Raw genomic sequence first — 17,185 nt, 5'->3', positions numbered from 1 at the left:
AGGCCGGGATCTCAAGTGGGAGTTCTGCGTTTTTATGGCCCTTTGTCTCTAAGCATGGTATTTTGCATATGTAATTCACTTGGGTGTTGATGCAGAAATTAGTAATGATTCTTAGAACATCAATATGTTGCAGAGGTATCAGCATGTAATATGCACTCTCAGTTAGATCATCCGAAGACGAATTCATAGATACTAGACATGGTAGAGTTACTTCTATGAATGAGTGGTTTATCGTAAGCATGAATAAAAATAGTCTATAATACAACAGATTAATACAAAACAGCAATAATATACACAATGGCCTGAAGGATATGTGGATTCAATCAAAGAAAGGTTTTCCTATGAATTAATTAGTAGAACAGTCCATTTCTCCTGTGCATTTGTACCCCTTAGCTCTGGAGAAAGCAGCTGAGAGCCGGCTCGCATTCCACAAGGTTGTAAATGTATCGGGTTACCATGAAACCAGGGTCTTGTTCGGCGTCCTGGGGTGTTACAAAGTATTTGTGAAATCTAGCTAACAAAATATATATTGTGTGTTGGAGTGGTCCAGACGCTACAATTCGTCTGAAAGAAGAAAGTCATATACACCTAGGATGAGTTGAGGGTGAGTAATTTATGGGCTAATTTTAATTTTTGGGTGAACTAACCCTTTAAGTAAAGTCTTTCGAATACACTGGTTATTGACCGATGAGTCAAAGCTTAATTTACGTAAAGCTAAGTGTCACAAAACACACTGGCTGGGAAACAAAGCAGAAATTAATGGGAAATGCAATAGTAATATACACTCCTTCCCATTTTAGTAAGATACAGATAAAGAAAAGAACGAATTAAAATGTTTGTCCAAGTAATTCTGTAAAAGGTTTAGCTTTCTGATAAAATCTTGTAACAAATCACTTAAAGGGGTCATATGATGCGATTTCAATTTTTTCTTTCTCTTTGGAGTGTTACAAGCTCTTGGTGCATAAAGAAGATCTGTAAAGTTGCAAAGACTAAAGTCTCAAATCCAAAGAGATATTCTTTATAAAAGTTAAGAGTTAACCACGCCTACCTAAAACGGCTCGTTCTAACACGCCCCCACATGTCTACATCACTATGTGGGAAGATTTGCATAACGCCACCCAAATGTGCACGCAAAGAAAGAAGGCATAACTTTTATTCTCGCTGTAGTATTGTTGCTGCCGCCATGTTGTGAAGACGCTGTGTGTTTCATTGTGAAAGTGAAACTACTCTGTTTGGTCTTCCAAAAGAGGATGATATCTGCTTCGTCATGCCTGGAGCTGATCCATGCTGGTTGCTGAGGAAATACATCAACTTTGCGCTGTGGATTGCCGGATCGGCTTTCACCGTGGACGAAGCAGAGTCCAGCCCGGGGTCGTCACATGTGGTTGCCGCAAGCCTCCTTCGTCGAATCCGCCAGCCACGCTGTTCTCAAGCCCGCCACCTCTGCTCACTCTAACCCGCCGTGTGTGACGCTGTGTTTCGTTGTGAACGAATATTTAAATGATATTTAAAACAAGTTTTTTGGGCAGTGTAGGGTAGCGCTTGTTGTTTGTCATTTCTCTGATCACAAATGCAGACATGGTTTTATGTTTATGCAGCGTGATGCAACACAACGCGTAAAAAGACAGTATAAGTCATTATAATCAGTAATTATATCCCCACTGGATGCAACAAATGCCTCGTTTATAATGAGTTTTCATGTTTTTGTCTCGTCGCTCCGGCTGGACAGGGCATCACAGTATGGTGAGGGGCGTAACATTTCAGTCACACGCTTGAGGTATTCGTCCAATCACAACGCACTGGATAGCTGGCCAATCACAGCACACCTCGCTTTTCAGACCGATGAGCTTTGTAAAAATCGATGCGTTTCAGAAAGGCGGGGCATAGAGGAGGAACAATAGTGTACAGTATGTGGAAAATAACGTGTTTTTTTAACCTTAAACCGCATAAACACATTTCATTACACCAAATACACAAAATAATGTTCTTTTTAGCAACATCATATGATCCCTTTAACTAAAGTAAGTAATTTGGTAAAAGATTTTATCAAAAAGCTGAAGGTTCAAAATATCTGAAACATGAAGGGTTTTCTTCTCATTATTCTTATTAAAAAACACTATAAGGTTTTCTAATGATCATCATGATTGTACTGACAACTCAGTTGTTTATTCTGGGTATCTACACAAGGAAAACAATGTAAATAAGGTCAATAATTGTGGGTATTTTTTTATTACCTGAGGCTTCTGGGTAGGATTCCTCATTCTTGAATCAATCCCAGCTCTGTCGGGACACGGCTGTCGTAATAACGGATCCTGACACACAAAACCTAAGCACAAGACACAGCTGCTGTTCAGACAAGTGTGTTCTTTGATCACAGTTAATACAAGGTATTCATAATTTGCTTATTTCTATCCATTCAAATGTGGAATGAAGTGTGTATGAATAACAGCAGACCAAACACTAATCAGACAGTCAGGAAAAGTTGATATTGAATCAAATCAAATGTTCTGTTTGATGTTAGAAATTCTGCAGTGATGGATGTGATACATTACTGTTCAAAATTTTGTTCGATTTTTCTAAATACGTCTCTTCAGCAAGGACGCATTAAATTGAACAAAAAAAGGCATTAAAAACATTTATAATGTTACAAAAGATTTCTATTTAAAATAAATGCTGCTCTTTAAACTTCCCTTTTATCTAAGAATTCAGAATAAAGGTTTTCAACTCTGATAATAAATGTTTCCCGAGCAGAAAATCAGCATATTAGAATGATTTCTGAAGATCATGTGGCACTGAAGACTGGAGTAATGATGCTGAAAATTAAACGCTGCATCACAGGAATAAATTATATTTTAACACATATTCACATAGAAAACAGTTATTTTAAGTTGTAATAATATTTCACAATATTGCTGTTTTTACTGTATTGTTGAACAAAAAATGCAACCTTGTTTGAACAGTAGAGTATGTGGTCATAAGCGTCACACATCACACTGCCTTGCATAAATACCGCCTAAATTATTTTGCTGTTTTTTATTACTTTATGTATTACTTAACGTCATATTAGAGCCATAAAAAGCACCATGCACAAAAACAACACAATTTTAAATGAACAAAATCACCACACCAAAGTAAAGCACAGACAAACGAACAACAAAAGAACCTGTGATCAGAATCAAAATCCTTAACTCTTACAAAGAATGAATGAACAGTCTTCTTGAGTTGATCAGTTCTACTGTGGCAAGACAATCAAAAATTATGTCAAGTAATGATCGGAAATGTGCATTACACAGACGCTGCCATAAAAACGAACAAGACGAAACACTGCATGCGATCAACAGCCGTCATTGTACAGAGATCAATCATTACAGTGAGCTTTGCGAGCTTTTGGAGTGGGGACAGACTATTGCGTAAGCACAACAAAACTCTGCCTTGAGCAATCATTATTTTCATTAGCGCTGCAGAGGTATTTTCTTCAGCCAAAGTGTGACAGTTCATTGACTCATGCAAGTATCTAATGTTCTGCTGACAGCTCCTTCATGTAAGTCATCTCATGGTAATGAGCAGTGCCTGCGGGGAACGCTTTAACACCGTGCTTCTGATGCATCACCTTTGATCATCACACAGTTTGCAGGGTTGGAAGAATGTGACACAAAACCACCAGCAGGCAACAATGCCCTATTAGTGGTTTGTGAGCAATATGGATTTAGTGAGACGCCCAGCGTGAACTATGAACCCTATGACATACTCACTTTATTTTTTTCCAAATTCAGTTTTCTGTTTTCATCTTTGTAGATTCTGTGTTTATCAAAAACGGTGGTAACCATGAATGCATAAAGCTTTTAACACTTCAATCTTTTAAAATTTAATCAAATTAAATGTGAACAATACCTTTCATTTTTGCCAAAGTGCTGCACAAAAGAGCTTTATGGTTTAAAATTGTGATATTTCTTAAAAAAAATAAAAAATAAATCACACAATTAAAAAATTGTCATTATTACTTTGAGAAATACAGTACATTCTACTGTACAAATAATATATTTCTGTCATAATACCTTCAAGTTTTATTCATAATTTCATAACGCTTGAGATGTCTGCCCCATACACCTTATTGAGTTTTATGTATTAACCAAGCTTTTATTTTGGTGGTTAGTCATGAAGACCTTTGAGTTTCCGTGTGTATTTTTGGCTAGTTTTCTAAAAAGAAACGGTGAAATGCTGCTGAAGTGACTCTCAGAGTTGATGTGTTCATGTAGTGAGCCTATTCATAGACGCTAGTCCATATCTCCATTTGATTACATTACAGTCCTACTTTGTTATTTATTCATCCAAATTTTGCCAAATTTTGTCTGCATTGTCCTCAAACCCTCATGTATGGGAGGAAAGCACAACACTCCTTCTTCTCAACCGGTCATTACTGCAGACCAAACAAGTGTGACTCACATGACAAAAGCCACGGACGGCCACAGTAACCTGCAGTTATGGCTGTTCTGTGGTTTGAAAATATGTCCGAACATACACATTCACAACATGAAGTGGTAAAGGACTGGTTAGGGTTACAACTGAGACTCTGAAACTTACCCACAATATCGGAGATCATGCTGGCCTTTATCTTTAAATCCAGAGGAGCATCGCTAGAAATATAAAAGAGAAAAAAGCATAAGTGCACTGTTATTTTAACTCTGTGGGCCAATAAACTTTTAAATGTATAAGCTTTCACACAATACAGCACAAGCTGCTCATTTCCATACAATGAAAGTGAATGGTGATTTATACTGTCAAGCTGTAAAAACCACCATAACAACAGCCCAGCTGACTTGTGCACTACATTTCCAGTCTTTGAACTCATATCAGAAGTCAAATCTCAGAGCAGACTGAAGTTTTCAGAGGAAATACAATATGACTTAACCCTTTACAGTGAATACTGTTACTGTCTACAAAAGTGTATCTTTTTTAAAAGGCTAGTTCACCCAAATTAAAATTCTGATATTTTGAAAAATGTTTTGTCCACACAATGAAAATCAGTGGGGTCCAAAACAATTGTCTTGTTATAGATATATCAAATATATCACAAGCAATGTAAGTAATTAATACTTAAAATAAAACAAGAAATTAGACACAAAGCACCACACAAACATTTATGAGCATGTTGACAAGCACACTTAATGGCAGGCCTGAGTTTGACTCAAGTATCCATGAAGAACTTCCCTCTAACTGGACAAATTACTCATAAGGATTTGTTTAACACAGAAACAAGTGAGTGTAAATTGTCCATTTTTTCTGAATATCGTTTGTTGTTTTGTAATGAGAAATATTTGGGGAGAAAATGGCACTCTTTATAAGAAGCTTTTTTATTTCTGCATTTCATCTCTGATCTGGGAGAGTATTTGGCCTTTGACATCTATCAGTTAGCTTTCAAATGATGGAAGTCATTGACTATTAAGATCTTCAGTTCATCACTTTTGGAGCATTGCTGAGCAACCTGATGAGATGGATGCTGTTCTTCATCTTATAACACACGTTCCCACTATTTAGGGTGTTCATTAGTAGTTTGTCAGTGGTGAGAGAGAGTTGCCTTGGAAAACTCTTCACTTAATGGCTTTTACCAGCCTTTATGCAACCATTGGCATGGAACCGCAGGTTGGTTTTCCAACGCTTCACCTTCCAAGAAGCTGATGGTGAACGGGTCTGTTCGGTATGTTCACAGTCTGAGGGAAATGCTGTCAAATGCTTTTAGTTGATGTATACCATATTAGCCACTTTTCCACTATCGGCCCGAATGGTTCAAAGAACTGTCAGGTACGGTTCCAGTTGTATTTCCACGTGAGCCTGGTACGGCGCGGCACGATCACAAACCGTTCTCGGCACGGTTAGACAACCATGCTGAGCCGTGCTGGTCGAGTGCGTGTGCGTGACGTCGCCACTCTGTTGCCTGGCTACCAGTTTCTCCATAGCTGGCTAAGCGGAAGTGCACTATTTGATCAAACAGCCAAGTAAACAGCTACGCTATGTTCAATATCATTCCTGCATGAACCATTCTGGTTACATACTCAAATCATTGGATGCCTCACTTAGAGCTGATGCAGTGCATCAAAGCTTCTGATCCAGTAGTTTGGACCAGTCTAGACCTGACAACCAGTTGGGTAGATCTTCCAAATCACCTGAAACGGGAAATCCTTCCACTCATCTGCTGATACGCTTTGAAACAGGCTTTTCTTGGGGGTTTTGATCTGATCCCACCACTTATGACAGATGCCGTGGTGTAGACCAGACGCTTGAGCTCTTTAAGGTTCATAAGGATTGCTAGAGATGTTCGATACACCATACTGAATTTTAAGAGGCTTTGAGGGATAAACTTGTAGTCTTTATGATGGCATGCACTGTATAAAAGTCCTGGACTGCATGTAACTTTCAAAACTCACAAGTTTGATGGAGTTTTTGTCTACTAAAAGTTTTTTGCAAAGATGTTGCAATCCATTGAACCCTCGCAGCCTCGCTTTCATTCCTGTCAAAACTAAATATGAGATCGTGACTAGGACCATATTTACAGTTCATACTTATTCCTCTAGCTATTTTCAGGCCTGATTTAAAACTCCACATCAGTGCTAAAAAAGCATATTTGATTGCATTTCTACACTGTGTTTGCCTAACATTCCTTGTCTGGATGGCAGTCTGTGGTGGGAATTTAAAGCGCACAATGCAGTGATCTCAAATAGCAGTGACATTTATCTGATGCAATAAAGCCACTCCCCCTGTATCTCTTGCTTTACATTAAAGCCGTTTACAGTAGTAGAATTTTAGAGACAAAACTGCCCGTCTTTAGCTGCTAATTATTTATTATATTCATATTGTATGAATTATAATTATTTATAATTCATATAATATCTTTAAATAATTATTATATGAACTGGCAACTAACTTTGCATTTAAATTAATTTAAATATATATACATATAAATAATATATAAAGCTTTTAAAATGACTAAACTTATGTTTTCTTTTGAGCTCTTTGTAAAACTATAAAAAATATTAATAAACTATTAAAAAACTATTTAAAATTATTAATTTTTTTCTTTCTTCTGCCTTCTCAAACTTTTGCTGCAACAACAGTGTTTATTCCTGCCTTGTAAATGCATTCATTATATTTTTAATAACGACATCTTTTAATCTTCAGCAGAGAAGTGAATCAAACTCTCCATGTTTCATGAGATTGGCTGTTTGCGGCATGTGTTGAGTTGACAGAGAGTGATTCTATCGAGCTTTCTGAGCCCGCTGAACTTGATCTAAACCAAGTTGGATTTGTTTGGTTTTGTCAACTCAGAGTTTGCTCAGCTAGCTTCATGCAACAGGCCACTGGTAAGAAGTTGTTATTGTACACATCACCATACACACACACAAAATGGAAAAACCGATGGATTAGTGTGTGTGCGTCGCTCACCGTGCCAGTGAGGGAGAGAGGTTCACTTCCAAGAGCCACGGTTTGAGGTTGGAATCAATGAGAACGTCGAAACCGTACAGTTCTGCGAATTCAGACACACACACACACACAGAGAGAGTGAATGGGAGGACACACACCACACAGAGATGGCGCTACTGAACAGATTAAAGCCGTAATGGAAGAAGAAACAGGCCGCAAACACACTGACAGGTTTGGGGAGTGACAACCTGGAGTAAATCCACTCAAAGTAAATCCTCTAAATGATCATCCTGTGGCTCTCCTGAACCTGTGATGGCGGACAATGATATAACCGGATATTACAGAATCCAATTATGGATACTGTGATCTATAGCAATGTATTAAATCATGACATCTGTCACTGCATTAACAGCGAGTTTAACTGTAAAACTATGCAGATTTGTGGTGGTCACTACCTGATTTGTTGTTGGTGAACTGTAGTGTGGTTGTGACTTCAGTAAATAACTGAGGCCTGTAAACACAGCACTAAACACTCAGAAGAGGAGAGATTTTTACAGCCATATTGTACCGTAGCTCTGTGATTTAAGAAACAGACGAAGTTGAATATTCCTGTCAATACTAGGAAGAAGCATCATGCGATTCTGAGAGACACATCTGTTTTATGAATTACAGTCTGCATAAGCATCCTTAACTCAAACATAACCCAAATAAGTGACTGATTTAAAACAACACACATAGACACATATATACTGCTCCTCAGTGCACGGACTTGACTCACAATTGTTTTCGATACAAAATAGAAAAAACACAGAACACACAAAAAGACAATAACAGTTTAATGTTAAACTCCCCCGTAAAAAAAAAGACATAATTTAAATAGAATAGCCACTGTTACAAAGTACACACAGTACAAGTACCTGTCACTGCTTTATACTAAATTAAAACAAAACAGATATCTTTTTTTTTTTTTTTTTTACATGAAAATTGCTAGCAGCGAGTTTAACTGTAAAACTATGCAGATTTGTGGTGGTCACTACCTGATTTGTTGTTGGTGAACTGTAGTGTGGTTGTGACTTCAGTAAATAACTGAGGCCTGTAAACACAGCACTAAACACTCAGAAGAGGAGAGATTTTACAGCCATATTGTACCGTAGCTCTGTGATTTAAGAAACAGACGAAGTTGAATATTCCTGTCAATACTAGGAAGAAGCATCATGCGATTCTGAGAGACACATCTGTTTTATGAATTACAGTCTGCATAAGCATCCTTAACTCAAACATAACCCAAATAAGTGACTGATTTAAAACAACACACATAGACACATATATACTGCTCCTCAGTGCACGGACTTGACTCACAATTGTTTTCGATACAAAATAGAAAAAACACAGAACACACAAAAAGACAATAACAGTTTAATGTTAAACTCCCCCGTAAAAAAAAAGACATAATTTAAATAGAATAGCCACTGTTACAAAGTACACACAGTACAAGTACCTGTCACTGCTTTATACTAAATTAAAACAAAACAGATATCTTTTTTTTTTTTTTTTTTACATGAAAATTGCACAAAGATTTCAAAAAGAAACATTCCAAGAGGCAGGTTTTTTGGGTTTTTTTTTTTTAGTTGACACACCAAGACTTACTACACAGATCTATTCTGACATACAGTATCAGTTTTTGCAGTGTGTAGCTACACTCTCAGAAAAAAGGGCACAAAAGCTGTCAGCTAGGGCAGTATGTTTGCAAATGTACTAAAATGTACCGTTTAGGTACTAATATGAACTCATACTAATATGCACTCTTTAGGTGTAAAAATAAGGTACAAAGGTACTGCCACAGTGACAGCTTTTGTACCTTTTTTTCTGAATAGCACGAAAAAAAATAATTTATCGACATTATAAATGGGTTATAAACAAAGTAAGCAAAGAGAACTCCAGATGACGAAAGAGTGCATTATGATCAGTCCCTTCAGTGTGAGTTTACTGAGCTCTGCAAAAACACCTGTTATCAATGAAGTTGTCTATCCACTTTATTTTTCCCATAAGAGCGTGCCATTTGTAGGTTTAATGTGTCTGGCTTCCGGTGTCATTCACTTCCAGTTATTTTTAGCTTTACAAAACACCTCGCTTTGCTGCTTGATTTTGCAAACTGGTACTTCTTACCATATTATTTTAATGTATTGTCTTAATTATATAATTTGTAGCATAAACAGTTTTACCGTTTATTGCACTTTGCTATTCTTCTCATTATTTCTCACTCATTCACAGAAAACCGCTTACTTCCGTGTTGAAAAATAAGGTGGATACTGCGCAGTGAAACTCTTCTTTAACTAGTATTTAACCTTCACCCAAAAAAAGAAATTAACAATGTTTGACACTGGTTAACATGTCGTACATAGAAACGTTTGATACACTTACATAAATGCACATGGAGACGTTTGAAAGCAACACCTACCAGCTGTCATGAAATATAAACGGGGAGTCAAATTGGCTCAGTCTTTATGAGAAAAACAACATCAAAATGCACGCAACATTCCAGAATTTTATATCATCACACATAAATCACAACAATACTGCTAATATTCAATGTGTTGCCAGCCCATGAAGACGGCATAATCCCGCTTCCCGTCTTTTGGATCAGCCGTCTATTGGGAACACGACTGAAATGTTGCCTATGTAGGCAGTTCACTGTGTTTTGTAAGAGAGCCTCTATATGTCTCTAAATGCCCTCTGGTGTAAAGCGGGTCTTTATCAAACGATTTCCTGAGGCCATTCTATACTCAGCTCAGCACCTTCAAACACTGACACAAGAGAGAGTGTGTCTGAATGTTTTTGCTGTGCACTTGTACCCTTGTGTAAACAGAGCAGTTTTAGAGAGCGAGGCCACACTGCGCTGACATCAGGAGCCATACTCACTAGAAACCTGCTTCATGGCATCACTGATCTGGTTCCTAAAGGGATCACCAATGAAAGACACATCTCTTTAGCCAAGCATTCAAATAATGCATCTCCTAATCTTTTACTGCAGTCATATATGATCAAAGTCACATTATTATTCTTTAGTTTGGGTTAAACAAATCAATTTTGCTTGGTTGGAACAGCAGCTACGCTAATTATGTTTCAATTTTTTTCTCTGTTTTTTGCCACGGGATTGTAACTAGGATTTACACAAGCTTCAGTCTGGATGCAGAACACCTGAGAAGAGATGATGCCAACCCCTCAGAGGACCTCAGATGATGCCAACCCTGAAACAACTTACACAACTACCACATTTTGCTATAAGTTTGATTGCATCATATAATAATTGCTGTTAATAGTGTTCATCATCTGTTTTATTAAGTCTTAAATTGATTTTTTCCGTACTGCTGGTTCTTCTGGTCAGAGGAGAACTGGCCTCCCGACTGAGCCTGGTTAACAAATCAATTTTGCTTGGTTGGAACAGCAGCTACGCTAATTATGTTTCTATTTTTTTCTCAGTTTTTTGCCACGGGATTGTAACTAGGATTTACACAAGCTTCAGTCGGGATGCAGAACACCTGAGAAGAGATGATGCAACCCCTCAGAGGACCTCAGATGATGCCAACCCTGAAACAACTTACACAACTACCACATTTTGCTATAAGTTTGATTGCATCATATAATAATTGCTGTTAATATTATTCATCGTCTGTTTTATTACGTCTTAAATTGATTTTTCCGTACTGCTGGTTCGTCTGGTCAGAGGAGAACTGGCCCCCCGACTGAGCCTGGTTTCTCCCAAGGTTTTTTCTCCATTCTGTCACCGATGGAGTTTTGGTTCCTCGCCGCTGTCGCCTCTGGCTTGCTTAGTTGGGGACACTTAATTTCCAGTGATATCGTTGACTTGATTGCAAATGATTGCAAAGATACTATTTAAACTGAGCTGGATGTTGACATCACTTGCAGCGTCTCGTTCCCTCGAGGAACTAGGGTTACATACGTAACCCGAGACGTTTTTGCATGAACTATCTGTTTAAGAGCACATGAGTCTTTAAAGGTTTAAAAATGAACTGTTGTGTTCTATTGAAGGCCGGGTTGAGTTTAATTTTCTAACAACCTCTGATTCATAAGCATTTGCTTTATTAATTAAAAATGTTTTTTTCCCCTTCATAAACCATCTGCCCGTTCACCACTGATCCTCTGTAATTATTTAAGACAGATCCCGAATCAGATTATGTCACGTATGAGTATTTCATAAACCTGTTATGCATGGTATACTGCAATCCATTTATTTGTAAACAGGTAGAGTTTTGTAAAGGCCCGTGAAGAGGAACAGGCAGAGAGGGGAGCCATGGCGGAGCAGGCAAAAAGGGGAGCCATGGCGGAGCAGGCCGACCGGGGAGCCATGGCGGAGCAGGCCGATCGGGGAGCCATGGTGGAGCAGGCAGATCGGGGGGCCACGGAGGATGAGGCAGATCGGGGGGGCCACGGCGGAGCAGGCCGACCAGGGAGCCATGGTGGAGTAGGCAGCCATGGCGGTGCAGGCAGGACAGGGCGGCCGGGTGATGACGGCAGAGCAGGAAGCCGTGGCGGTGCAGAGACATGGACTGGCCACTTGCCTGTGACCGAACAAGCAGAGAGTTCTTGAATGACCTCCTTGGCCGTGAAAGGACAGACAGTGAGTTCATGAACGGCCTCCTTGGCCATGGCAGGACAGACAGTGAGTTCATGAACGGCCTCCATGGCCGTAAAAGGACAGGCGGTGAGTTCATGAACTGCCTCCATGGCTGTAACAGGGCGGCAGTGAGTTCGTGAACGGCCTCCGTGGCCGTGACAGGGCAGGCAGTGAATTCGGAAGCGGACGCCACCACCATTTTTCAAGAGTCCATTGAGGGGTATTGCGTGGCATTAAATGAGATATGTCATGAGATAGTCCAAAACGGAAAATGTCTTTCAGAAAGGTATTGTTAAAAGCCACCTGGTAGCACAGTTCACAAAAATCTGCCACATACTCCTCAACTGAGCGATTACCTTGACGGAGGCGAACTAGGCGATCTGCTGGGTTCATTTTTGCAGTCGTGTATTCTGTAAAGAGTCAATCCACTGAAGGCGAGCGTAAGTGAGAACCCAAGTGCAGTTTATTTACAGAGTGATCCAAACATCCAAACAAAAATCTAAGACACAGACTTGACTTGAACAGACATAGCATGAGCAGACTTGACACAAACAGACTAGACTCACCAACAGCGGGTTAAATACATGCAATACACGACAAAAGCACAATGGGAACATGAAGGCTACTTATAGCAGACAAGGAGGGTCACATGACATGAACAAACCAATGGGGAACAAGACACATGACTAAGACTACCAATCAGAACATGACACATACACAAGGCAGAGAGACATGAGGCAAGGGAAGCATGACACTAACATGGACCATGAAACAATACAAAATAAAAGACATGGAAAACATGAACATGAAACAAAACACCACATTACAAGTTTGCAAGTAAGAGCATCTGGACCTGTTTATCCAATCACTGAAAACGTCACTCATTCATCAGCTGACCACGTCCAGATAATCTGGAATAAGTTTCCACCTTCTTCTACATAAATAAACTGTGAAAATGCGCTGGTTCATATGCACAAACACTGTCAGACGAGCCTGAAGTCAGCTGTGTTTTCTGAGTCAGTGAGTCGGCTGCAGAGATGAAGCTGAGGATGCTGACTCGCCTTCACAGAGAAATGCACCTTACATATGGATTACATAATCAAAGAGTATTTGCTTTAGATTTGAAATGGTTCTATTAAAAAAGTAGACATTTCAAGTTTCTATAGAAAGATTTCTCATGTTTGTGAGGCAAGTAGCCTATACAGCAGGTAGTCAACCAATATGTCTATTACCGCCGCAAGGCCACAAATAAAACCCAGTCAGATGTGAAACTCATTTGTGAAATCCCCACCCGGGGCACAAAGGGATGGATGACAGCATTGCTCAATAAAGCTGGAATTGTGATATTTTCAAGTGCAAATAAAGACTGATTGATTTAGCTAAATCTTGGCCAAGTTTTACTTATTTTAATTAAATAATGGTAATGAAATTGTTAGGCGTTGGCTGAGTAATCAAGCGCTCGACAAAGGAGTAAAGTTCAAAAGGAGTTTTTTAATCATAAATCCAGGAGAATATCCACAAGTCCATAAACAAACAGTCACAAATGCTCAGCAACGTAATGGTGACGAAATTGTTAGGCGTTGGCTGAGTAATCAAGCGCTCGACAAAGGAGTAAAGTTCAAAAGGAGTTTTTTAATCATAAATCCAGGAGAATATCCACAAGTCCATAAACAAACAGTCACAAATGCTCAGCAACGTAAATCCAAATAATAGCAGACCATGAACTTAGGGAAACAGAGGACTTAAATACAGGGGAGAATGCAATCAGGGAGAAACAGAACAGGTGCGTGGAACTAATTAACAAATGAAAAACTATAAGAACAAACGAGGGAACACTCCGCCTGGTGGTCTACGGTCTGGCTCTGGTGGTTCTCTGCTCTACCGTGATGGTCTTCTGCTCTGCCGTGGTGGTCTTCTGCTCCGCCGTGGGGATCTTCGGTCCCATCTGCTCTGCTGTGGTGGTCCTCAGCTCCACCTGTACTGCCGGCTCCACCCTGGCTCCCTGCTCCGCCGGCTCTGCCTTAGTCCCTGGTCTCTCCTATCCTTGGACTTGGCCCTCCGTCCCTCCCCCTGTTCCGCCTCCGCTCCACTGCCCACCTGGATCGTATAGTGTTTGGAGCGTCTGGAAGCCGCTCCTTGGGGGGGCTCTGTCATGAATCCTGTCCATGGACTTCCGTTCATTCACCACCAGAGGTCACCCTTTCCATTACATTGACTCTCGCACAACACAAACTGTTGCATAGCACCCCGGACTACATATCCCATCATTCATTGCACTGATTACACACTGCACTGATTGCACTGATTGCACACAGCTATTTCATATCACTCACTCACTATATAACACCCACTCAAACAATCATTCTCCGCTGAGTATTGTTTAGCTTGTACCCTGTTCCGAGTCTCTGTGTTTCCTTGTTTTGCCTTGCCTTGCCTGTTCTCTCGGTTTCTGATCTTTGCCTGTTTTCCTGGATTCTTCCCTCTCATCTCGCCCCTGTGATTCTGTCTGCCGATCAGTGACCTACGCTAGCCATAGGACTATTCTTGTGTTTTGCCCGCCATATACCTGTTTGCCATTGATCGACCCTGCCTGTGTTTGACCACTTCTCTTGTTAAATAAAGCTTGCACATGGATCTGCACGCCTCTCGTCTCGTCAGCCCCGTGACAATATGACTTCTTTCCTTTATTTATTTTCTCCATTTTGAAAACATTAGACCTTCTACATTTATTTTGCTTATTGTTAATATTAGTGTTGCTGCTGATGCTTTAAATAAAATGTGTTTTGTATTGTTGTAATATGAAGATTAAATTGAACATGAAAGACAACTTTTTTTTAAGATGACTGAAAGGAGGAAAAACCAAAGTGAAGTATGGACTTAATTCACTCAGTCATTTATTTACTTTATAACAGTAAGTAAATATTGGTTCTGCATATCGGTTATCGGGCACATAAACATGCAAATAATTGGTATCGGTTATAAAAAATCAATACCGGTCGATCACTAGTTATAATGGATGGATTTACCCCCCCCCCCCAAAAAAAAGAAACTAACAATGTTTGACACTGGTTAACATGTCGTACAACGTTTGATACACTTACATAAATGCACATGGAGACGTTTGAAAGCAACACCTACCAGCTGTCATGAAATATAAACGGGGAGTCAAATTGGCTCAGTCTTTATGAGAAAAACAACATCATAATACACGCAACATTCCAGAATTTTATATCGTCACACATAAATCACAACAATACTGCTAATATTCAATGTGTTGCCAGCCCATGAAGACGGCATAATCCCGCTTCCCGTCTTTTGGATCAGCCGTCTATTGGGAACACGACTGAAATGTTGCCTATTTAGGCAGTTCACTGTGTTTTGTAAGAGAGCCTCTATATGTCTCTAAATGCCCTCTGGTGTAAAGTGGATCTTTATCAAACGATTTCCTGAGGCCATTCTATACTCAGCTCAGCACCTTCAAACACTGACACAAGAGAGAGTGTGTCTGAATGTTTTTGCTGTGCACTCGTACCCTTGCGTAAACAGAGCAGTTTTAGAGAGCGAGGCCACACTGCGCTGACATCAGGAGCCATACTCACTAGAAACCTGCTTCATGGCATCACTGATCTGGTTCCTAAAGGGATCACCAATTGCTCCTACTATTCCACTTCACCTCTATCCAATTATGGCATATCTTTATTTTGCCCTAATGAATGACGATACAATTTGTACTGTTTTTGCATGAACTATCCGTTTAAGAGCACATGAGTCTTTAAAGGTTTAAAAATGAACTGTTGTGTTCTATTGAAGGCCGGGTTGAGTTTAATTTTCTAACAACCACTGATTCATAAGCATTTGCTTTATTAATTAAAAAAATAATAATTTCCCCTTCATAAACCATCTGCCAGTTCACCACTGATCCTCTGTAATTATTTAAGACAGATCCCGAATCAGATTATGACACGTATGAGTATTTCATAAACCTGTTATGCATGGTATACTGCAATCCATTTATTTGTAAACAGGTAGAGTTTGCAAGTAAGAGCATCTGGACCTGGTTATCCAATCACTGAAGACGTCACTCATTCATCAGCTGACCACGTCCAGATAATCTGGAATAAGTTTCCACCTTCTTCTACATAAATAAACTGTGAAAATGCGCTGGTTCATATGCACAAACACTGTCAGACGAGCCTGAAGTCAGCTGTGTTTTCTGAGTCAGTGAGTCGGCTGCAGAGATGAAGCTGAGGATGCTGACTCGCCTTCACAGAGAAATGCACCTTACATATGGATTACATAATCAAAGAGTATTTGCTTTAGATTTGAAATGGTTCTATTAAAAAAGTAGACATTTCAAGTTTCTATAGAAAGATTTCTCATGTTTGTGAGGCAAGTAGCCTATACAGCAGGTAGTCAACCAATATGTCTATTACCGCCGCAAGGCCACAAATAAAACCCAGTCAGATGTGAAACTCATTTGTGAAATCCCCACCCGGGGCACAAAGGGATGGATGACAGCATTGCTCAATAAAACTGGAATTGTGATATTTTCAAGTGCAAATAAAGATTGATTGATTTAGCTAAATCTTGGCCAAGTTTTACTTATTTTAATTAAATAATGGTAACGAAATTGTTAGGCGTTGGCTGAGTAATCAAGCGCTCGACAAAGGAGTAAAGTTCAAAAGGAGTTTTTTAATCATAAATCCAGGAGAATATCCACAAGTCCATAAACAAACAGTCACAAATGCTCAGCAACGTAAATCCAAATAATAGCAGACCATGAACTTAGGGAAACAGAGGACTTAAATACAGGGGAGAATGCAATCAGGGAGAAACAGAACAGGTGCGTGGAACTAATTAACAAATGAAAAACTATAGGAACAAACGAGGGAAAACAGGCAAACTGGAAATCAGAGAAACCAAAACACAGCAGAAAAGAAACGTGACAGAAATAATACAGTGCTCACGTTTTACTAAAATAAAGGAAAGGATTAATAAACTCATTTGCCGAGATAATCCATCCACCTCACAGGTGTGGCATATCAAGATGCTGATTAGACAGGATTATTATTGCACAGGTGTGCCTTAGGCTGGCCACAATAAAAGGACACTCTAAAATGTGCAGTTTTACTT

General features: G+C 39.4%; 1 protein-coding gene across 1 annotated transcript in view; it reads right to left on the bottom strand.

Moving 5' to 3' along the window:
• Positions 1-17,185, bottom strand: part of LOC107589786 (tubulin polyglutamylase TTLL5-like) — a 35,716-nt gene that overhangs the window by 7,318 nt on the left and 11,213 nt on the right. The window contains exons 2-4 of the mRNA XM_016278315.1: positions 7,438-7,519; positions 4,582-4,634; positions 2,235-2,326 (exon numbers count right to left, since the gene is read on the bottom strand). Of these exons, the coding sequence (XP_016133801.1) occupies positions 2,235-2,326; positions 4,582-4,634; positions 7,438-7,519 (227 nt within the window). The remainder of the gene's footprint in view (positions 1-2,234; positions 2,327-4,581; positions 4,635-7,437; positions 7,520-17,185) is intronic.

This window comes from Sinocyclocheilus grahami, unplaced genomic scaffold (genome assembly GCF_001515645.1).
Source record: "Sinocyclocheilus grahami isolate Dianchi unplaced genomic scaffold, SAMN03320097.WGS_v1.1 scaffold120.1, whole genome shotgun sequence".
Lineage (NCBI taxonomy): Eukaryota > Metazoa > Chordata > Actinopteri > Cypriniformes > Cyprinidae > Sinocyclocheilus > Sinocyclocheilus grahami.
The sequence above is the reverse complement of the archived record's forward strand: the minus strand, read 5'-3'. Positions and strand labels throughout refer to the sequence as shown.